The sequence below is a fragment of the Corvus cornix genome, chromosome 6, assembly GCF_000738735.6.
Source record: "Corvus cornix cornix isolate S_Up_H32 chromosome 6, ASM73873v5, whole genome shotgun sequence".
Classification (NCBI taxonomy): Eukaryota; Metazoa; Chordata; class Aves; order Passeriformes; family Corvidae; genus Corvus; species Corvus cornix.
The window spans coordinates 14,450,786-14,473,899 of record NC_046336.1 but is presented as its reverse complement, the minus strand read 5'-3'; the positions used below and the strand labels follow the sequence as shown (position 1 = coordinate 14,473,899).

At 42.0% G+C, this 23,114-nt stretch overlaps 1 protein-coding gene across 3 annotated transcripts in view; it reads left to right on the top strand.

The window, feature by feature from the left end:
• ENTPD1 (ectonucleoside triphosphate diphosphohydrolase 1) overlaps positions 1–23,114 on the top strand; it is a 54,486-nt gene that overhangs the window by 6,545 nt on the left and 24,827 nt on the right. The window contains exon 1 of one of the 3 annotated variants that reach the window (XM_010410119.4): positions 15,022–15,112. The exons of 1 other annotated variant lie outside the window; for it this stretch is intronic. In XM_010410119.4, coding sequence (XP_010408421.1) covers positions 15,037–15,112 — 76 coding nt within the window. In that variant the 5' untranslated portion in view covers positions 15,022–15,036. Of the gene's footprint in view, positions 1–15,021; positions 15,113–15,753; positions 15,857–23,114 lie in introns of those variants that run through there. One more of the 3 variants, XM_010410139.4, reaches the window with a different exon arrangement.

Below are 23,114 nucleotides of genomic sequence, written 5' to 3'. Positions count from 1 at the left end.
AGCCGTGAGCAGCTGGAGGGCAGCGTGCTGGCACACGTACCCTGCTCAGGTGATGTGCACAGCTCATACCACCCACCACACCTTTGTTTAAAATGGTTGATTCACCTGCAGGAGTGGGACAGATGACAAGATACTGAAGCCAAGTTGTTTAGTAACTATGGGCTGATGTTGAAAGTATGCAGGGCAATGCAGACCTCGAGTCTTTGCCCACGGTATTGAGTGTTGATGTTACAGTGCTACAGGTGTAAAGGCTTGCTTCAGGCAGCAGCTTTATGCAACTACAAGTATTTCCTTGTCTTTCGGTGTCTCTTATCTAATCAGATCTCTGTACTGCGTAAATAATCCTGCTTGTTAGAATGTTGCTGAGTGTTCAGGCAGTTCAGAGTGACATTTCTATCTTTGTAAACACTATAGGAAACTCTGGCTTAGTTGGGCTGTACAAGCAGTTAATATGTTGCTAAAACTTTAACTTAGGTTAATTTAACCTGAATTAATTTAACCTCTTTCTGCCTGTAATAGTGAAAAGATTGCCTAAGTGTGAAGAAAATTAATTCTGTTACTTACATTTTAGTGTCATGTGTAATAAAACTACTTATTGCAGAAACTCCACCACAAAATTACCTTTATTTCAGAGTAATTTATTTCCATGATACCAACTTTGATGTAATAAAATTGGGTTCTTTTCTAAATATTCTTGTGAGACTTCATAGGGAATGAAATAGTGCATTTGCACTGGTTTATTTTGAAAATAATTTGAGACAATTATTATTGGGAATAGGGAAATTAGTATAATTAACAGCAGTAGGGAAAATATGATACAGTGAATATTCAGGTCTTTGTACAGGTCACTATCTTCAGTGATTTAATATAAGTGAAAATTCAAAGTACCAGAACTGCAGACTGAAAATACACCAAGAACTTTAACCCCTGCAAAGAAACTTCCTCATGAAAGTTTGGGGAGCTGTTTATTTGCTCAAATACTGTTAATTAAACATTAATTGAATTTTAAGCAGCTACTGTTAAATCTTAAACAGATACTTGCTTCATGTTGCATACATTGTTCAAGACTTTTGCCAAACTGGTATAGATTTGTAACTGTGATTAAAAAAACCCACAAAATATTAATTAAATTAAAACATAGGATCAGTACTTTGCTGCTATATGTCAGGGTAGGCTTGGCATACTGGCAGTAAAAAGGAAAGCCCTGTAGTTTGTGTAGCAAATATCTTCAGAAGCCAAAGGGAACAGACTGGGAATAAAAAATGAGGGTTAAAAAAAATTTGCATGTAATTAATTTTTGTTTATAATGTTAGCCTTGAACCAAGTCTTTAGTAATACTTCTACATTTGTGCACTACATAAGCAAAGTGTTGCATGTGACAATGCCGTTTATGCTGACCAGGTCATATTTAAATGCTGGAATTATTAATATATCACACGTGGGTAAGGGACTGAAGATCTCAAAGCCTTCTTGTCATGGTAGTGGCAGAGTTGTGCCCAGTGCTGCCATACTGGCCAGCTCTCTGCTGGAAGTGGGAAGGTTCCTAGCACACCAGGAAGAAGTGTACTAGTTTGAAAACAAACCAGTGGGAGGCACCAAGTCAGAATAACAATTTAATGGGGAAATTAAAGAAAAGGAAAAACTAAAACACTGGTTCAAACTGACAGAGTCAAGATACAACCTGACACCCTGTTAGTCAGGGTGGTGGTAGCAGTCTGGTAGAATGGTGGCTGCAGTCCTCCTGAAGCAGTGATCCTGTAGAAAAAGGGGCTGCTCTTCCTCAGAGGGTCCAGTGGTGGCTGTGTATCTCCTGTCCTCTGGAAATCCAGTGGAAGGGTTGTCTCTGGTGTTCAGCATCTCAGATTATATCCACGATGGGATGCTTGGTTCCTCCCTCTGGGTGGAGCATCTCACAGTGGGGTAATGAGTCATGAGGCCAAGTGTTGATAAGGCTCATTATCAGAAGATAGTCCGGAGGGAGTTATCTATGAGTCATGTGGCACGACAATGATGGGCCATTAACAGAAAGATAGTCTGGGGGGAGGAGGCAAGGAAACACTGCCCCACCTGATTTCAACAGCTCATGAGGATGGTAATAGAATACACTGCAACCCAGGACAACAAGTTTATAAAATTACTTGATAGAGCAAGTGTTTTAATAAACCTCACATTGTTTAAACTAATGTACTGGTGAAATAGTTTTTTTACTACATTTCTGGCTGGCCAGTTCTAACCTACATCAAGCGATGTACGTCAGTGCAGGTTATTGGAGTGAACTAGACTGAAGCAGCAGCAGAGCCAGAGTGTTTCCAGAGCTCCTACAGGACCAGTGTTAACTCAGAAAATGCATATTCAGGGCAGGAGCGTCATGTCCTCCCTGAGGTTGCTGCGGTGGCCAGCATGGAGGAAGCTCTGCTGCTTTGCCATGGGACTTACAGCAAGAGCTCCTCAGACAGTGTTTACACATCAAAACACCTAGGAAATACTTATGTGGGACAGTTGCTTTGGAAGCAGGCAATGGCACAAACTAAGACAGACAATGTCTGGACAGACCTCTCCATGCCTTTCTGACAATTTGCACTGCTTGCTTGGCTGGCGGTGTGCAGCCTGCAGGGCAGCCGTCAGCCCTGAAGGGTTTTGCAGCATGGAGATGCCCAAGGACATGGGCCAAACTGCTCCTAGGATGCTTTAAGGTCTTCCAAGCCTGGGATGCACCACACTGCAGTGAAACAGTGAACTGGCACTGTCTGTTACCCTCCAGATCTCCCTGACCAAGGATGAGGCCTGACGGGAGCCATCTGTTTGTGAGGGGCATGGGAGCCACGCAGCCCTCACTGTCCTCGCCAGCACAGCTCAGACCAGTGCATTGCAGAGTCACAGCTCTTTAAGTGTACGTGCTCAGCCCCTGCAGGGTCTGGTCTCTGAGTTTCTCCCATGAGTGATTTAAATTCCAATGGGACACTTCTTTCTTTCCAAGTAACTGCAAAAATAATACTCATATATCACAGTATTCCACTGCACCAAATGGGCCAGGCCTTTTCTTGTATCTATTTATCTTTTCTGCAGAGAAAATAAAAAAGGTCTATATACATGCTGAATTAGAAGACTAAAGAAAGAGGCAATCAAAAATCCAGCTTAATCCTGGTTGGTTTGGGGGAGTTTTTTGCTACAGCTAGGAATCTTGATTACAGCAGAGATTTTTCATTTCGTTTTTTTAGAGTTTACACAAATGATCCCTTAATGAATCTCACAGCTTCTAAATGCTTGTTTCAGCAGTAATCTGGGCACAGCTGCCTAGTCTCCAGTGGCCAAGTGGCAGCACAGTTGATGCAGCACCCTAACATAGTGGCACTCACAGAGGTGGCTGGGCTGCCATTTGTTTTGAGTTTCCAGTTCCAGCCTGAATGACCAGTATTATTTTATTCTTGTGCTGAATCTTGGCTGAAGTCCTAAATCACTCTTGAACTCAGTCTTTTTGAATGTCAGTTGAGGGCATTAAGATCAGGACTCGGGGAGCAGTGCCTGTGGGATGGCTTTGACTGGTTAGCATCGGGAGTTGGTGTTGCAAGACTTTTGTTCCTTCCCTTGTCCTTGCCTTTTTTTTTTTTTTTTGTAGTCATGCAGCAGTTTCTTAGAGTGTAAGGTAGGCTTATCTATTTCCTTATTGAAAGGGTAATTGAGGTTAAGGAAGATGGTTTATTCAAGAATAGCTTGGCTGATGGATTCATGAGGATGCTGAAGGTACAGAAGATTACCTGGAAAGGGGTAATGAAATGAGGTCAAGAAAGTAAAGGAATAGTGAGCAGAACTGGGTGAGTGTGGAGAGGGGATATTAATTACTGGGGAGGGCACTTGTCCTTCCCCCCTATACATTAATGGTAAGGTTAAGTTGCCTTCATTAAATCAAACTTAAGGCATGGACCATAAATATCCAACTTCCACTAGAAAGATGAAAACTACCTGGAAAAATCCTGGTGGACTTATCGTTTATTGGGAGACTTGTACAGATGTAGGTTTAAACAAATGATTTTAATGTAAGTACTGCATTCCTGCATTTTGCTCTTCCTGTACCCCAGAGACTAAGCTGGATATAGAATTAATATGTGGAACTTTCGGATTCATACCTTGGGGCGGAAAAAAAGGGTGACGTAAAAAATAGGGGGGGAAAATCAACAGCTGCAATTGTCATCAAATAAAGAATTAATTACTAATGAGGATATGAACAATATTCTGTAGCTTAAATGAGCACAGTTATTAAAATGCACTCAAATAATCTAAAACCTAAAGATTTTAAGTATCATCTTTCTGAAAGCAACAAATCAAAGTGGCTATTATTTTTTATTGTAAATCTTGCTATATAAAAAATGCAGGCAAACAATATTTTCATAAATGGGTGCATTATGCAGTAGATCTTCATCTTGTCATAGCTGTCCATTGCTGTTACCTTTATTATGTTCCAAAAAATAAGTATATTAAATATCTGCAGGACATTTGCCAGGTCTCTGTTATTGGCAGTAATTCAGAGCAGCGATGACAGACTACTACATAAATTATGCAACTCTGGTACACAGTATCTGCTGTCAAATTTAACTTAGTCTTTTAGACTACATCTGGAAACAATTTAAAGGAATCTCATTGCTGTTTTTCTAAAGTAAAACAAGTCTTTGTGCTTTAAACTTAGTTTAGCAGCATTTCATTCACAATTTCTTAGGCATAAAAGCACACCAATGGTAAGAAATAGAAGATGCCAAAATCCTCTCCAGAGTAAAGAGACAGATTAAGACTTCAGGTGAAAAAGCCTGATGTAAAAATATGAAAGGAGAAAATATTTTTTAGGAGAAAAGGACTACTAGGAAATGAGAGAAGAGAGCACTTAAAAGAGAGCAACCAATAGACGGGGAAGGGTGCAAAGGAAAGTGAAACATTAAAAGATCAAAGAAAAAATCTTGCTGAGGTGGGAGCTGAAAGATGGGAATGGGAACTATGCAAAAAAATACTAACAGCCTGAGGTTGGCAGTGTTTGTGTTTGTACATGCTCATGTAGCCCACCGAGGCCCCCACCCCCTCCTGAAATTCCAGGAGCTTGAATTTTAAGAAAAAGGTTACTCTGGGAAAATGCATTTTGCTATTTCATACTGCTAGGCAGGCCTGTGTCACAGCGGTAGGTAATGCTTTTCCCTGAATTCCAGACTGTTCTTTGAAACAGAATATAAAAAAAAATAGTAATAATGAAAAGCACTCTGAGCAAAAGAGAAGCAGAATAGACTGGGGCTAATCTGCCAGCACTCAGAGGAAAAAACATTTTTCCCTAGCACAAAGAACCCTATTGTTCCCATGTTAAGTATTTAATTTTGCCTGCATTTAAACCAAGCTGTCTTAAAGTCTGTTTTCTTACGATGGGGAAGCATGTGCCAGTTACTGCAGCAGCGTTCAGTGGCTCCAGAGAGGAGCTGACCTCTGTGTTTTCCAGGGCTGTTCAATTTTTCTCAGCCTGATTAAATTGATTTTTGGTAGAGGAGAGTGTGACCTGCCCTTTATGGCTGGGAATTCTCACCACCTGTTCAGCACATAAAAGTTACGTGAGGGAAAGAAGCCTATGAGAAATCTGAGCACTTTGGGAAATGTTGGGTATAATGACTGATACCCACATATGTCCTTCTGGTAAATATTATTAATGAACCTTCAGCACACACACTCTTACATAGAGGCTTTGTCACTGTGCTGAAACACAAATTTTCATTTGTTCTGAGCTAGGAAATTTTTGTGCACATTCTTCACATAGCTAACAGAAGTCAGGCAAGTATCACTGTGCAGTGCCTTTCCCTGGTAGGGTGTCAAGTCTGGGAGCATCTCTTTCAATATTAGAAGAATTTCTCCTTTATTTAGCAGAAATGAGGATGCTATTAATATAAGCAAGCTGTTATTAACAGATAGTTACTCACACAGTACTTTCAATTATTTCCTCCTACAGTCACACTCGTTACCCAGTGAGGAGCTGGAGAGGGTTGTCATGCTACTGTGTTTGCTTGGGCAGTTTGGCATGTTCATAAGAGCAGAAATGAAGAGAGGAGCATGGGGGGACTGTCACTACACGAACATATTTTTAACAGGACCAAATAATGTGATTGTTGTTGCCATAGCACTCTCGCACAGCACTTCTGCCTGTGGCTACAGCCTGAGGACTTGAAGTTATGAGGAGCATACAAAAAAAAGCCATGGCAGCCAGAGAAATTACTTCAATTGTCTTCAAGTTAAGGTCACCGCTTGGAACTTCTGCTCTCAGTATTGTAAATTATTTAAGGCAGTGAACTTTGCCTTGAAAGCAAGTGAAAAGCTCTGTTTTTACTGAGCCAAACTCAGTTTGCAAGGATGGTATGCTTAAAGTTCCTGTACATCTTTGCATGTCCTTGTAATTGCTTTGGTCATATGGAAAAAAAATTTGTGGGGAGAAAATTGTTCCAGACTACTACAGTTTAAAGGTATTTTAGTTTAGACCATAAGAGGATAAACATCTGAAATCTCCAAAGTGTACTGACCTGGTATATTTTTACTCTGTGCAGTATTGTTGCTTGGAGAAGTTCCTTGATGCTAAAAATAACGATTTCTATCACTGTTTTCTATCTCCAAGGTTACTAAATCTTTTTAACCTGAGCATAATTAAGATTAAACCTACAAAATATATTTTTAGCCTGTTAGATTTTCTGTGGTGTAATGTTCTAGTAGACACAGCTGAGTTAGAGGAAGTCTGCTCCACAGGAGAGAGAACAGTAGAAGTGAAATCAGTAGTTTCTACAGGCAGTTGTTCTTTCTGTAGCTTTTTGCATGGTTAATGACTCACAGGTCTTTAAAGACCAGCAACCAATTTAGAGAAAGAAACTTCATGTAAGCCCTTAAGAAATTTGAACTCTGTACTAGGATGTTTGAAATATGACATGTTCGAATGGGTTTGAAACTAGAACTATTCACTGAGTTCACTTTTTTGTTCTATTTTCTTGCTCCAGTGTCTTTTGAGAAAGAGACTGAAAAGGGAAAAAGTGAATTGAACATATCTGCCAGTTAGTTTGGATAATTTCAGAGGGCTAAAAGCTTCTCTTTTTTTGTTCTGCATGCTGTACTTCAAGTAAGTAATGGATTGATGACATGAACACCTGCTGAAAGCTTGTGATCCACACAACAGAACCGCTCTCCTAAAAGCCTGACAGCCATCCTGCAGAGTATTTAAATGAATATCTGCTCACAAATGACAGCCTTTGACTGTGGATAGCTATCCATTCCTCACAGGGCCTTGTTGGGCACAGCGGGACTGGAGCTCCAAGGGCTGAGCCGGAGATCTTTGGCACAGAATCCTTTCCCAAGCCAGGCTGGTCCTGCTGCTGCTCCACCATCCCTCCCCACCTGAGCGTCACCCAAGGCTGTATACAACTTTTTGCTTCATTAATGCAATTGCTGTCATACAATGAAATCTCTGTGGGAAATATCACCAGCAGAACCTCAGTGGGTGGATAAACCCGTATTCCAAGTGTGGCAAGCACACGTGGAAAGGGTAGCACCTTAAAAATAATAAGATTTTTTCTGCAATGGGAACTGATTTCAGAGCCTGCTGATTTGTAACTGAGATATTTAGGGTATTTCATTTGTGATTTAAAAAAAAAAAAAGCACTGTGCCAGAAAGTGTGTTGTGCAAAATCTTTGGAAATGTGACAGTTTCCTTGGAAAAGAAACTTCTGTGAAGGAATTCCTTAAAAAGACAGTCAAGCATATTTGTCTAGTCCTTCATGAATCTTTTCAGTGGGGAATATTTTTTCAGACCTAAATCTTTCCTTTGTAGGAAAAGGTATCATAGGTATTCCTGTGAATACCTATTCATATCATTTGGTTCCCTTTGTAACTTTCTTTTTTCCAAAGGATGCTTGGGAGAAATACTGGCATAACCCTTTCACACATACTAAAATAATTCTGAAAAATACTGAAATATCTTTTGTAGGAAATAGCTTGCTAAATGGAGAATTGAGTTAATAGAATTTATTTTATTGGTGCTGTCAGGTCAGTTAGTGATTTAATGACAGAATGAGAGGAACAGGGATATTTAACTTCAGAAAAAATGTTTTCAACTTGAAAAGACTCAGCCATCTGATGATGCTGAGAGATGTAGAAAGGCTATTTCTAGAACCAAGACTGTTGAACAAGAATATACTTACACATTTAAGTAGGTGAAGACACTGCTGAGTTTATATGGGGAAAATACTGACAATACAAATGACAGTTTAAACTGGATGCCAAGTTGGAGATGTGTTCATGGGAAAAGTGGATGAAGGATGCTTCCTGCATGCTGAATGATTTAAGCACACATTTTGGTGCCCAGAACAGCTCAAGGGGAAAATGTGCTTTGAAACGATCAATGTATATTTAGTAAGGAGGCAGATCTGTGAGTACGACACAGTGTTGTAGTTAATAACTTGTAGTCAGTGGTGGGAAAAGGGAAAACCACTAAGGGAAATAGAAGGATTGGAAAGCCATTTATATCATGTAGTCAATATATATGAATTTATGGATCTCAAACCAAACCTCCTTTATAAATACATGCACAAACACTATATTTCATAAAGTAAGTCTCTCAATTTAGAATTGAGCATGAAGCTTGACACAACCGGAACTGATCAATCTTAACCTTTTTCCCAAAATTTAGAAATCAATGCAAAGACTAAAAAATAAATAATTGCTTTCTTTAAACATATAATTGCTTATTGTTGTCAGCTAATTCAAAGAGAATTGAAATGGGATGAAGACTTTATATAAAGCAAAAATACTAGAATCTGTGGAAGTAATAATTATCAATCTCTCGTGAACTTGAGGTACATTATTTCCTAAAATTTGGGACTTCAAGGGAGTCTCCTTTCTCAGTCTCTTGAAGGGCAAAATTAAAGAGCAGGAAACCTCTCAGACACTAAATAAAGATGACCACAATGAAATGCATGTAAAACGAAGTCATGTAAAATGCACATAAACCCACAGGGAGAAAAATCTGGTAGTGAGAATCCAAAAGCAAGTGTGAAAATATCCAAGAGCTCACATCTCTATAGATAGTTCTCCATGGCGCTCACGGACATGCGTAAGCCTGGCACGGGCACACGGAGAAGTGAGGTGGGATGTAAGGAGGGCAGCAGGTTTTTACAGTTGTGAAGATTTTGATAAAGGAGAGTAAATAACCAATTTAATTATCTTCCAAAGAAAAGCTTACATTTGAGGCTTTCTTAGAAGGGAGAACATTTTATGCTTCTAGAACACAGGAAAGCAGGTGGGTGATTTATCATGGGTTTATTTATGGCTGTGGTTAACAAACAAATGCAAATCAGAGATGATTGGGGATTTTAAGATTTCTCCCTTTTTGCCACTGTCTTCAGATGGTCACTCTGGATGGACACAGTCAAATTCTCTTCTGCTATTAATTGAGTGACATCTGATGGACAATGCATCAACGTGCTGGTACTGGTTTCCTCTGTGGATGCTCACTTAATAAAGACCAAATCACTTAACAGAGGGTGAGTGGGTAGTCAGGCTGAATTCAGACATTTAAAAAGCATTTATTTTAAAGTTATTCCTTTTTTATGTATGTTTTCCACATTATGTCTACTTTTATTCTTTTGAAGAAATATTAAGATTGGGTGACAATCTGGTCTAAATATGTACAGTTTGGAACTGTATATATATTTGGAAATATCTGCTTTGAGGTGGTTTGTCTATTTATTTTTGCCTTAGCTACCAAGGTGCTGCATGATAAATTCAGAATTGACAAAAAAATATTAACTTTGGTCATAAAAACATGGAGATTAGCTGGTAATAAAATGGTCTCCTTTCTTCAATCTTAAGGCAGCAGTTATTCAAGGCCCATATGCATGCTGCTAATTCACATTTCCTCATTTTCTTTCTGTAATTTACTAAGTTTGGGAGGTACTCTGCCTGTTAGATGGGGCAAATGGCACCCACTATCTTCCCTTATTAATTCATTATATGGTTATCACTTGTTGTTCTGATACTCTCTATTTGTTTTTTATTGTTATATCCTTGTAGAACTTTGAGGATATTTTTTCTGTGTTTTCCTTCACTTCTAGTTTATTCTACTGGAGTACCTTTCCATAAACCCCACCTACTTCTTTCTATAGAGCTCATTTCTCTTCTTGATATTGGTGGCCCCATAATATTGAAAATCAGACTAAAGATGTTATTAGTTGCTCCTAAGGGCTTCTTGCCCTGAGAGCATCAGAAAGTTGGAAATTTTTGCTTCAGTGAGCCATTATTAGGGATTGTGTACTGTTCCTGCCAGATAAAACACTAGGAAGATACTAAAAGATGCAAACTATAAGAATAAAAGATCAAAAGACTTGAAAATACCACTAGCATTTGTGTATTTGTGAAAAATCAATAATAATAGTTATGCTTAGCTCTGTTTGCAGTTGCTTAGAAGGAAAAACAAGAGCTTTGTTGCCAGCAGGGGAGCACCAATGTGCTGGATAAATATGATGACTAACGATATGAGAAGCAGATTTTTGGGCCAGGGTGTTGCTTATGTTTGGGACTGTGATGGTTTTGTTAAAATTACCAAGCAAATTGAAGACTCTCTAAATTTGGTTCATCATGTTTGCAGCTGACATGGCTGAATTACCCTGAAGTGCATGAAATAACCTGAGCAGAAAGAGCAACTGGTGTTTTGTTAAGCAGTTAATGAGCAGTGATATGTTCCTTTTCAGGACATACTTCTTTTTTTTACACTAAGTTGCAGAGCATATAAAGACCAATTGTTTTTACTTTTAATATGTTAATGTGTCTTTGTAAGGTTAAATAAAGTTAGTAATACAATCTTTAATGATATTATGAGGCACTCATATTGAAAGTGTGTTGAACCTATAGAATAAGGCACTGCAGGCATGTTAAAGTTTCACCTAATAGATAATTTGCTAATGAATATGTAAACTAGGTGGGCAGTTTAAGCTGTTTGAGAGTGGGTCTTTGGTCCTGCTCCTTTCAAACCACGTGTCAGTGCCCATCATTCATTCTGAGGCTGAGCATAGGAACTTGTCTGCACATTTTGATGAAGTTTTGTGCATTTTTAACAATAAGGATGTTAACTTATTTCATTTATTGTGCAAAACCACAATTTTTCTTCAATAGTTGAGACTGTATAGAAAAATAACCTAGCAGAATAACTAGAAAATTATTCACCTCTACAAAGTCCTGAGAACCCTTTTTTGCCAGTTTCAATGAGCATCATTACTTCTGTTATGAGTTTTGTAGAGATCATACAAACAGAGTTTAACTGTTGCTCTGCAGATGTCATCTGAGCACTGTTATCCCTATATCATGAAAATAATAAACAGAGCTAGGCAGATCTCCATGCAGGGATCAAGCCCACAACCTTAGAGCTTTTAGTACCATGCTCTAACCAGCTGAGCTAATCTCAAGGAGTGGAAGGTGATACACAGGTCTTGAGTGACAATGCCTGTGAATACTGGTATAAAGACAGCATGGGGACCTTCTCTGAAAGGACAATTACAAATATTTAAACCAAGACAAGGAAGTACGAAGACAGAAAGGAACTTAAATCCTTTTAATAGATTTTGCATCTCAGAAGTTTAAGGCTAAAGAGTAATATTTGTCTGCAGCAAGATGAAGCTGAAGGTCAGTCATCTTTTTACCTAAACACCAAAAGCAGGTTAATTTTCTTTTTCCAAGAATTGGATTCTTAAAAAATAATGCTCAGTTCACTCAGACAAATACTGTATAGCTCATTGCTTGTTTGTCTGTTTCCTCAGGAGTCATCCAAGAGGTTTGCTTTACAGAAACAAAGTGCTTGGGCAATCTAAATTAAGCATTTGAACTTCAACTATTCAGAGGAACCCAGAGAGGTGGGGAGGACTTGGCCTACTGTGTTGTGAAAACTGTCAAGTCTGAGGTGACTGCAATGTGGGATGAGTGGGACAAGGAGCTGGGAGCTGTAAGAAAAAAAATCTGGCACCATGAATGGTTTTGGTTGTCTTTTGTTAATGCCTGGCCCCTCTGCCTTTCTTTCCAGAAGGAAGTTGTCCTAATCTCTTGGATTAATGTCCCTTTGCAGACCATTCTGCTCCCTTGGTCCCAGCAATTTAACATGCTCACTGTTTTTCTGGAGATCTTCGTCATTTATCATGTTTCAGAGATGCTGGGGATGGAGGCCTGTGTACCTTTGCTGTCCCTTTTCCCAGGGCTGACAGCTGCTCAGTGGTGACACAAGCCAGCACACTGGGACCAAGTGCCTGGGAAAGCCCAAGGACTGTTCAGCCTATCCCCCACTCAATGTTTGCATGAGTTTCTTGAAGCTGCCACTCCCCCTTGTTGCTTAAACATACAGAGTGATATGCTGTAAACTAAACACGTACCCTCAGGCCCCTAAGCAAACACAGACTTCAATATTGTTGAGCTTGGTGATGGGATGGCCTGTTTCCATTTAAAATATTTCAGATTCTTTCATACCAGTTCTTCCTGTGAAAACAAGCTACTTGTGCTTCTAATGCCTATAGGTTTGTTTTCAGGCTCCCTGACTCTTTTTTCTGGATGTTTCTTTTACCCATCCCAAAGATGAGAGGTTCTGGCCCTGGATTCCAGCACTGCCATCTCAATCCCATCTCCTGTTTCCTGGAAATGAAGCTAACATGTCCCAGTGTTCACTCACTCTTGCTTCTTTCCTGAGTCCCAAAGTCAGCATACCTCATCTGCAAAATAGCAAATTCTAGATATCCAAGAAGTTGCATAATTTCAGCCACAAACCAACACACATACAACTTGTGCAAACTTAGAGCAAAATGACTGTACATAAGTTCTTACTATGGCTAAGAAGATGTATTTTGTTCTTTCAAATTTGCTCAGGACGCTCAGTTTTGTCCTGGGAGTAGAAAAGTGGGGTTTTTTGCTATTCTTACCCACTGTTCAAGATGTGGGGAAACTACATCCTGAGCTCTCTGGTTTCCTCTTTTTATTTGTGCTTCAAGCTTCCTCCTCAGCTGTCTGGAGCCTTATCTAAGTACAAATGCTGGCCTCTAGGGCCGCTCTCTTTTTTCCTCATTTTTTTTCTTATGGAAATGACCGTGACACAGAATCTGCTGTTGCCTTCTGCTGGTTTGTGTATTGCAGGCAGAGGTTTGCCCGAAGGCAGGAGGATCAGCAGACAGAACCAAAATGCTCTAGCAAATGTCGATCTGGCCCTCTGTGGAAGGGGAACTTGGCATTTCTTACCACATAAGGCTGAAACGTCCACTCCTCCCCTTAGGCTGTGACAGAGGATGGGGAAAGTGTTTCCTCACTGTGTCTTTCACTGAAACAGAACAGCTGCAGAATAGTGTGTAATACCACCATCCCCTGATCTTGGAGCTGTGGAATACTACTCACAGGTGTATCAGTCCATCACTTCAAGTAGATCATCCTCAACATAGAAATCTGTTCCCTGTGGCTCTGTGAATGACCTGGATATTTTTAGGTGTAGTAGACCATCACTGTTCACAGCAATCCTTCCCCATGGGGCCTTCATGTTCCAGGTAACAACTTCCTCTTGTGTGAAAACACTGCTGTGTGTTTCATGGTCATTGACTGATAATGTGTCATCCTTCCCCATAAAAGTTTCATCTGTCTCAGTTTGAAACTGAACCTTCCCAGGAAAAAAAATAACAAACACAAAACCTGTCACTGGCAGACTAGTGTAAAAAAGCTTATTGTGGTTTGTCAGGTACATGCACAATTTTAAAGGACTTGAAATACACGGGTCTGGGCATCCTAAGAGGTGTTCAACATAGTGTGAAGTCATGTCTATTTTTCTCTGAGGGGAGCTTGTGTATATCTTCCACTTGTTAAATTTGGACTTCTCAGCCCATAGGTGAGCTCAGCTGACCGAGTTTATTGAATTTCTACCTGTAGAGACAGTGAGTCTAAGCACAGTATTTGCAAAATCAGTTCTAAATTCTGACTATTTTTAAAAACTACTGCTTGGTTGAGTTTAATTTATCCAACGTGTGGCATTTTTGTATATATTTGCTTTATTTCCCGTTATTATACTCTACCAACAAATATTCTTTACAGAAGTAAGTGTGTAAGCTGGTACATAAGCACTCATACTTCTAGTTGATGTTTTTTTAAGTATTTCTTGGTGATACATCTGTGCAGTTGATATTACAGTGAATACTTTAAAATTTGCATTTATTAACTAAGCATTGCATCAGCTACTCCTATTTCTTACAAAAACTGATGTGCAAGGTGACCAACAAAATTACTTCTGCCATGCCATGCTAAACCATCTAAAAATGTTGCTGTCTTATCTCTGGAAGATCAGTTCTCTCTTGCACTTCCCAGGCCAATTTTTCTCATTAAGATGACAAACACTCAAAGTCTACCTTCATCTCCTGAAACATTCCTCCTTGAGCTTTTGAACCAAAACTGACAGAAATTCACAAAGAATCTAATCACTAAAACCTAAGTTATGTATATTGTTTTATTTTGTTGGTCCCTATTTTCCTGTTCCCAGGAAGATGATAAATGGGAGTGTTGTCTTACCAGATGGAGTAATACAGGCCAGGTCAATACTTGTGAAGGAGAAAGAACAGGTCATTGTTTGTGATGGGCTGCAGTAATGGAAGGGATTTGAAATCCCATGTTCAGATGGGGTTCTCCAGGCCCTAGCATCAGGATCCTGCTTTTCCTGTCTCTCCTTGGGGCAAGAACTCTGGAAGCTGGTGGTAGGCACAGAGCTGGATGGTGTCCAGTCACAGAGAGAAAGTAGAAGTGGCAGCTCTGAGAGGGGAGCAGGTTCTGGCACAGGCAGAGTGGCTGGCTGCAGGTACTGGTGGCCTGTGCTCCAGTGACTTCTCCCCCTGGGTGACCAGCAGGGAAGATGCTGAGAAGCTGGTGCCCACTGCTCTGAAAAGAAAGTGAAAGAGCCAGGGTGGTTCACAACTTCCTTTGCAGTGGGAGGCTGACAGCTCTGTAGGCAGTAGTGTGGAGACACTTGTGGTTCCTGGCATGGGACTGAGTGTCATAAGCTATGAAGAAAAGTTGCTGAGACTCCTCCAGCACTACCCAGTATTTCATATTTGTGGTGAGTCAGGGATAAAAAGTGGTGGAGGGTGGGATCCCTTCAGGCCTTCCAGGGAAGAAGTCTAAAATTGGCTCTTTCATGAAGTTCCCCAGGAGATGTAGCCAGAGGTGTGAGTTCATTCCATGGGACAGGTAGGTGCAGGAAATTTTCAGCAGTTATTGCAACTTTGTCTCCTTTCATGATTGGGTTGAGTTTTTTCCTGCGGGCTGGACCTCATCTAGAAACAAGGAAGGACATCTCTTCTCTGGACACTTTTGTGTACCTCGCTGGTGTGGAGGGTATCTGTGCAGTCTCATGCGACTGAAGAAAAAACAAACAAAAACCGCAAAAAACCCCTACACTAACAAAATGCTTTCTCTCTGTAGCCACTATGCCGTTCTGCCCCCCGAGCCAGGGATGCAGTCCTGCTCCAGAGCACCGCTTCCCTCGGGTAGCCCCGGGCACGCACCGCAGCCCCCGGCCGTGCGGGACCCTCCGGCCCGGTGGAGAAGTCCGAGGTGCTGGTAACGTGGCAGCTCTGAGGCGATCCGTGTTCAGAGAAAAACAGGAGGTCAGCCTGCAAGTTGCACGAATTGAGTCATGTAGAGTTAAACTAACCCCTCCCACAGCCATGGACCACTAAAGCGCCGATTTTCATGAGCACCTCTCACTAAGGCAGCTCGGAACCGGCAGAGGCTGAGAGAGGAAGGAGGGGGGAGCGCGGGAGGAGGGAGCGAGCACCGGCAGTGATGGACGAGCCAAAGGGTAAGGACAGAAGCGAGCGGCCGCTCTCCGCAGGCAGCCCTTACCCCCGGCGAGGGGCGCGGGGCTCGGCGGGGAGCCCCCGGGGTGGCGGCATCCCGCGGCCGGCGCTCCGGGGAGCCTGTGCATATTCATGAGGATCTCCTCCGGGATGTGCCAGTCAGGCGGGAGCTGCGGCTGCGGCATCCCCGGGCGGCGCGTCCCTCCCTCCGCGCCCGCGGAGCGCTGCCGGCGGTGGGCGAGGGCTCCGCGGCGGGGGCTCGCCGGGGTGGGCGCAGCCTTGCCGCAGTCCGCCCCCGGCTGACATCATCTTCCAGCCCTTGGACTCCTGGTCGCTCCTGAAGGGACAATGCCGAGTTGTGACCGGGGAGCCCGGGCGGGGGGCCGCGGCTGCTCGGGGGGAGCCGGCGGCGGCCGCGGGCTGGCGGTCCCCGGGCGGTGCAGCCGGGCGGGCGGGAGCGGGGGCTCCGCGCCGGCGGCTGCCAGAAGTTTGTCCGCGTCAGTGCGAGGGATTCCCTCCCCGCCGCGGGCAGGAGCCGGCGGCGAGTCCCGGCTGCCGCCCGCGCTGTCCCCGGGGCCGGGCGCCGCGCTCCAAGGGCGAAGGGGGCGGGGAGGGGAGAGCGAAAACTCAGTGGAAGTGTTGGCTGTTAGGAGACCTCGGTGGGAAACAAGAGCTCTGAGGCTGGAAGCAGGGCGGTGCTGGGTGCGAGGGGCTCTCGGTTCACAGGCTCGTCAGAGGAGGATTCCCCACTCGGCAGCCTGGCAGCCCTCTGGCCTTAACTGCGCTCCTGAGGATGGGGCAGGGACCCAGCCGTAGCTGCAGATTCTTATTGCACCGTGATTTTTCTACAAGATGAGTGTCTTGTACTTGGGTTTGCCTTTTATAATCAGCTGACACGGTGCACGTAGCAGCACTAGTCACAACGTTTGGCAGAAACATTTCCTAGTTTAGTATCAGCTTTTTTCTATCTGGGTGCTTTACCCTCTGTTTACAGCTCCTTCTGCAACCCGGTCCGTCTTTCCGTACTGCTGACAGCACTGCGCTCTGTGCGGGGCTTTCAAACACAAAGCAGGAACTCGGGCAAGTACGCAAGAGGCAGTAAACAGGGAAGATATTTGGGCAGATAGTTTCTTGTTCAGCACCAGGTGGAAGTGGCTCATTTATCATTGTTATGACAACGGGGAAACAAAGTGTGATTTCTTTTTTCCCCCTAGAATAAACAAAATGGTAAACTAGACCTTTGCAACGTTTTATCTTCATAGAATATAATAAATGGCATTTGAGGGGAAGAAGCATTTTCTCAGTCTGACGTACATCAAAATTTAAAGCAAAGACTGGCAGAAGGAGAAGGTTAGCTCATTAGTTTATGCAGTCATGAGTGAAGCTGGAAATATTTGGAGATAATTTTCCTCTACTGAGAAGGGAGATAAGAATAGCTTCGAAACCAGTCTTTTAAAACTTTGATTCCAAAAATGAAATATAATGCTTTAACAGAGATGTCTTTTCTAGTGAGTGAGTAATCACGGGAAAGAAACTTGGATAATGAGAACTGATTTAGGAAAAACGACCAAGTAAGCCTTCTTTTAGAAAATGGAATTTTAAAGAGACAGAAGGAAAGTAAAGGAAACTGACAGTACTCAAGCCGATTGCAGATGGGGCAATGATGGTGCCAGAACGGGCCAACCTGCAGAGTGTGCAAGTCTTGCAAGACCCTAAAGAAATAGCATTTCATGTGTGTGGGAAAAGAAAACAGCACACAGTGTTTCTGAGAATGCCTCTAGCAGTATCTCTGCAAGAGGCAGCAGTCAATGGGCCCAACACGGGGCAGTCTGGGACAGGAGGCATCTATCAGGGAGTAGGAAGGTTCCACCTTGAAAGGAGGCACAAATGTACACCAAGGGCAGGTCCTTTCATCGGAAAGGAATTATTAGGAAGTGTTTCAGTAAGACAGCTGTTTCCTATAAGCCTTGTCCACAGGGACTCTAATAAACGCGTTTGGAACATTAGTCTTTGGTTTTAGAAAGCCTGTTCTTGGATACTGGTACTGTCAACTCTGCTTTGAAATTTGGATCAAAATGCTAACATGGCCAAGAAAGAAATTCTGTTTGGGATGCTACAGAGCAACAGGTTATATCATTGATCAGAGTGAATACTTTGCTGGGCAGAAAGCTTGAGAGCCTGATAAATACGTGTTACCGGAGGATACATGGGTGTGCTTCAGTCTGGCAAGAGCATGACACCGGTCTCACGTAGACAGCAGTGAAAATCAATAAACCTTCTAAAATGTATCTATTTTAACATTAAATGTACTCATGTAGTAACTCTAATATGGAGGTCTCTATATACACAGAGACAAATTAACCTCTGTCAAATGACTGCTCTCTATAGATTGTTCCAGCATGGAAGAGCAATAAAGCAAAATCCGATGGGGGGAAAAAAAGTAAAGGAATGTGAGTGGAAAATCACAAATTTAAAGAAGACATATTGAGCAGCCAAACCAACATCAAAACCAAGAATGAAGATGACTTTGATTTGTTCATTCGGGCAGTGAAGACAGCAAATAGAAGTTAAAACAAATTAATGGAAAGGAAGTGCAGAAAGAGGAAATGGAAAACATCTGATGAAAAAGGCAGACTCTGAATTGGGGAAGATTATTTAGAGAAAGTAAAGATGTCAGGGGGAAATCTATATTTATCAGGACCAGGCACAATTCAAAGGAGGAATTTAGTGTGCCTCAGGAACAAAATAATGTATGTAGGTCAATTGCATAATCATTATGGAGGTGGACAGGGCAAGATTTTAATGATGATGCAGGAAAAAAACAGAAAAGTGTTGTTTAAATACTTTTCCAAATTTGGGGGAGAAGGGAGGAAGTGAATTCTGATATGAAGGAGTATTTCATGGATGTTCATGGAAGTAGCTTGTTTTGTAGATTAATGTTTTTGGGGCAAAAAAGTATTACAACAATTTGAAATGAAATGTGCTGAACGCTTACTGAGAAGATCTGTATGCTGTGATGTTCATTTTCAGCAAACTGGAACACTGTGGATATCCCTGGCAATGGGAAGAATACTATTGTTCACCCAATATCCCTGCAGTATGATGATGGGTATCCTGGAGAGATATTGCCAATTTAGTTTGACACCAGTTTTATATAAATTACTGGATAAATCTCCTCAGTAACCAAATTTTAATAGCTAGTTTGATTATATTCTTTTGTCTTCACAGAGGATAAAACTTATCAAAGTAACTTGCAGAAGAACATTGTAGAAATGAGTAACATTGTCAAAATGGATAACGGAATGAATGCATGGAGAAGGAAATTACTCATCCCAGACAGAAGCAAACTTATGAGTTCCCATGGCCCCCTCAAGTGAGCATATTGGTCTGAATCCTAGAATGGAGATAGTCCCACTTACAAGAGTCTGTAGCAAGAACTTCAAGGAATATGTTTCTTTTGGGTTTGGAACTTGGCTGGAGAATGCACTTATAAGAAGGAGTGGTGGGAAGTACTTCAAGCACTGGTAGATCTTTGCTTTCTTGAAGGATCTTTTGTTTACACAGTATGTCAGCTGACTTTGAAAAATAGATGTCACACAAGCCTGGTGTGATTCCCATTTGGAAAAAAACAGGCTGCATTTTGTCTCATGCATGTTATCACCCATTGAAGTCCTAGGAAAAAAATAAGTGTTCTTAAAAGCTGAGTGGCTTTTGAACAAATCCGGGCTATAAGTTAAGGGACTTCTAAAGCCTGACTCTCCTGAGAGTTAAGAACCCCTACACGAAAGGGGAACTGGAAGAACTGATTTCCCTGGCTGCTATTTGACAGGCATGGTCTGGATTATAAGGGTAGGGCTGGGAAGGCACTGGTCCTTTATTTTCCAGCTAATTACTTGCACTTGTTTTATTTTCCAGAGACAAAAATGTGGTTGAAAAGAGTAAATATTAATACCTTCCATGTTTAAACTTCTTCACAATAGATGTGCTTCTGATGTTGTTCTGATTGCAAAAGTCTCCCTATGACTCTCTAGCAAAGAATGAACTAATGGATTGAGACCTGGATAACAATAGGCCTCAAAAATAGTAATCAAAGGAAATAATCACGAAACAGCTGTGTTTTCAGAGGTATTCTGGAAGAGGCCTGATGGCATTAGACATTTCCAATAATGATCTAAAAAGCATAAAATCATTGCTGATTTGCAGATGGAGTTTGTCAATTCTAGGAGGACCAGTACAAATACCAATTAAGTCAGAGGAAAAAGTCTAAAGAAGCCAAGAGTGGTTGGAAAGATAAAGAGCAAATAAAAGGCTTTAAGCCAAGCTTGTAAAAGCACAGCTAATGTGACTTTGGGAGGAAAATTGGACATTCAAACACTGAATAGACCAGAACAATTTCCAGACAATGTTGTTCAGAAAAAAAATATGTAGAGGTGTGTATGTATGCACGTGTATGTCTATAAAATATTTATGTCTGGGACAGCCATAACTCAGAGGTTTTGGTTTCTTCATTACCATGGAGGGAGAAGGTTGTCCTCTAGTCAACCTTATTGTGACCTGCAATCTGTTTGCCCCTTGACTTGTAACTACCAGAAGCATATCGAAAACCCTCGAGGAATTTCTAGAGGAGAAAGAATAAATTTAAGAGGCTGGACACCTGAAAAGCAAAGGGTTACAGAAGCTATAATCATTCATAATCTTTTTGGTTTCACCTAAGTTGCATAGCTGGCTTACTGTGGTGCAAAAGTATCATGCTTAGTCACATTCCTTCTTTTCCTGAGACATCTTCACACCTGTGGGTTTGAGAGCAGCTAGGAAATAAAACTTCTGGGTTAATACCCTCTGGGCAGGTATTTTATACCTTCTCACTAGCTCAATGCCCAATAACAGTGTTCCACAGAGCTGGATCTGCTTGGAAGTGTGTTGAGACAGGAGCTGCATTCTCAGCTTAGAAATTATCTGTTCAAGGTGGTTAGGATGTGGTTAAAGACAGAAGTGTTCAGGCTGAACTTTGGGATGAAGTAGGTGATACTGAAATTACTTTGGGCAGCCACTTCATAAGAGATTAGTATTTCTTGAGACTGATCAAACTTAAATTGTAAAATTTTAGACTCATGTTCACGAGAGAAGCACCCCAGTTGGTTTTCTGAAAGCTGAGTTAGATGGCGACCACTAATAAAATCCTATTTTATTATTGTTTTGTCATCTAGGTGTGAGAACTGGCTTTATGTTTCAACTCAGTGGAAACCTCCCTTCCCTGAGCAGAGCTGAAGGTTTATGGTAGGCATTTCCATCAGTGTCTCTTAGTCACAGAGCTGTTGCCAGAATGCTCACACGGAGAGCAACAGAGCCTAAGGGTGCACGTCTACAGTGGTGTCATTTGACATGAATCTTGCTGCTGAAAGAGAAGAGAAAAGGTGCCTGTCCTTGCTTCTAGCCATGTTCTTTTTATTCTGTGATAACTTCCAGCTTGTCTAACTTGAAAGTCAGCACCAGCTCGAGCGAGAGAACAGAAGGAGGGTAAGGGTAGAAGTCCCTTTGATGAAAGTTATTGGGGGGTGCAGTGGGGAAATCTTCACTGCAACACAAGGAGAGACACAAAACAAGCCCTGTGCTCTGAAACACTGCTGCATTAGCAGTACAAATTAAGAAATGAATTAAGGGGGAAAGTGAGAGGCCAGATGGAAGAGAACAGAGTTGGCTAATGCACACTGAAGAAATTCATCTGCTCACATCATCTCATGTGTTTGCTGCCCCCAACTGTGGAAAATGCTGGAAATACCTATTCCCCATCCTGCTCTTCGGGCTCCTTGTCCCTCTGTCCCTAGAGCTGCACTGGCCGTTCACACTCAAGGGTCAGTGCTGTCACTATTCTGTTGGTGTTTAGCCACCACCAGCAATGCCACAACTCTGCCTACTACGGTTCTTGTCTGAACCCTTTGAGGCCCATATTTGTCCATTCCAGCTTGGGAAGAGCTTTCAGTGAGGATCTGCAGGGCCACTTCACTGTCTTCCTTCACATTGCTTTTCAAATTCCCTTTGTGCTGCCAACACAGGGATTAAGTCTCTAGTATGAGGAGACAGGTGTCCATCAGTCTGACCCACTCTACCCCATGCTCCCTTGTGACCTCCATCCAGCTGAATGCTGCATCTCTTCTGACCAAAAGGAAGCCTTACAGGGTGGCTGACTGATTTACAGGCTGGGACTTGTACGTTTGAGCAAACATTTTTATTTTGCTTAACTAGAAGTTAAAGGCTCTTAGTTTGATTTGTATTCTCCCCTTTGTTTCTGATCCTCCTGAGTATCTTTGCCCTGATCACAGATCCTGGTGTGTTCCTGATGGAGAGGATGCAAAGAAAATGAACCTATTTTTACAAAGGAATGAGATTTAGTTTGTTTTTTCATTAACTGTCTGCAGCCTTTCAGCCATAGCTCAAACCATCCCTGGCCTTTGAGCTCTGTGTGCTGACTGGAAAAGGTGAGTCAGCAGCTCAGGACTCAGAAACCACTTCAACCACTCATTTGGTTCTCAGCACTGTCACAATCTGCTTGTGGGGATCCCGAGACAGTAGAGAGGCAGATGCTGGTTCAGCTGCTGTGAACGTTTCTAGCATTCACCCTGGGCTTAGCAAGAAGGGGTAGACTCCTCCAAAAGTGAGGGCTGGAGGGAATTTGGAGTCCCTTCAGTACAGCTAATGGGATGGAAACATCCAGAGTGCATGGCAGAGCCCAGGGAGCAGGCAAGCAGCGGGAGGAAAGGTGGAGCTGCTTTGTGGAGGGTGGGTTTGGTGGTGGGAACAGGTAACAGAATGGGATTTGTCCCTCTGCTCAAAACTGTCCCTCCCTGCTACCTGCTCTCTGCCAGAATGCGAGTGGGCAGCTCTTGCCAGGGAGAACATCTGCTCTTCACCACAATCAGCCCCTAGCTGCTGGCTCCAGCTTCTTTTGGGAAATGTACTGGAAATCTGCAATTTTGTCTTGAATTGAATGTGCCAAATAAGTTGATCTAAAGCTTCTATATATATATTTAGTCTCACTTCACTGAAATCATATAGGAAGTTTGCTCTTTGTCAGCTTTGTTTGAGACTGCAGTAAACACGAAAACAGCGGAAGCCAAAAAGAATTTTATTCTGGTAAATCCAGTGGTCAGGCTCTTGTTTACAATACTTAGAAATACTGCTGTGACCAAAAACATGAAAGTGATACAAAAAAGAAGAAAAGAATGTTTCAGCAGGGTTCTTTAGACTTTATTCTGTCATTAA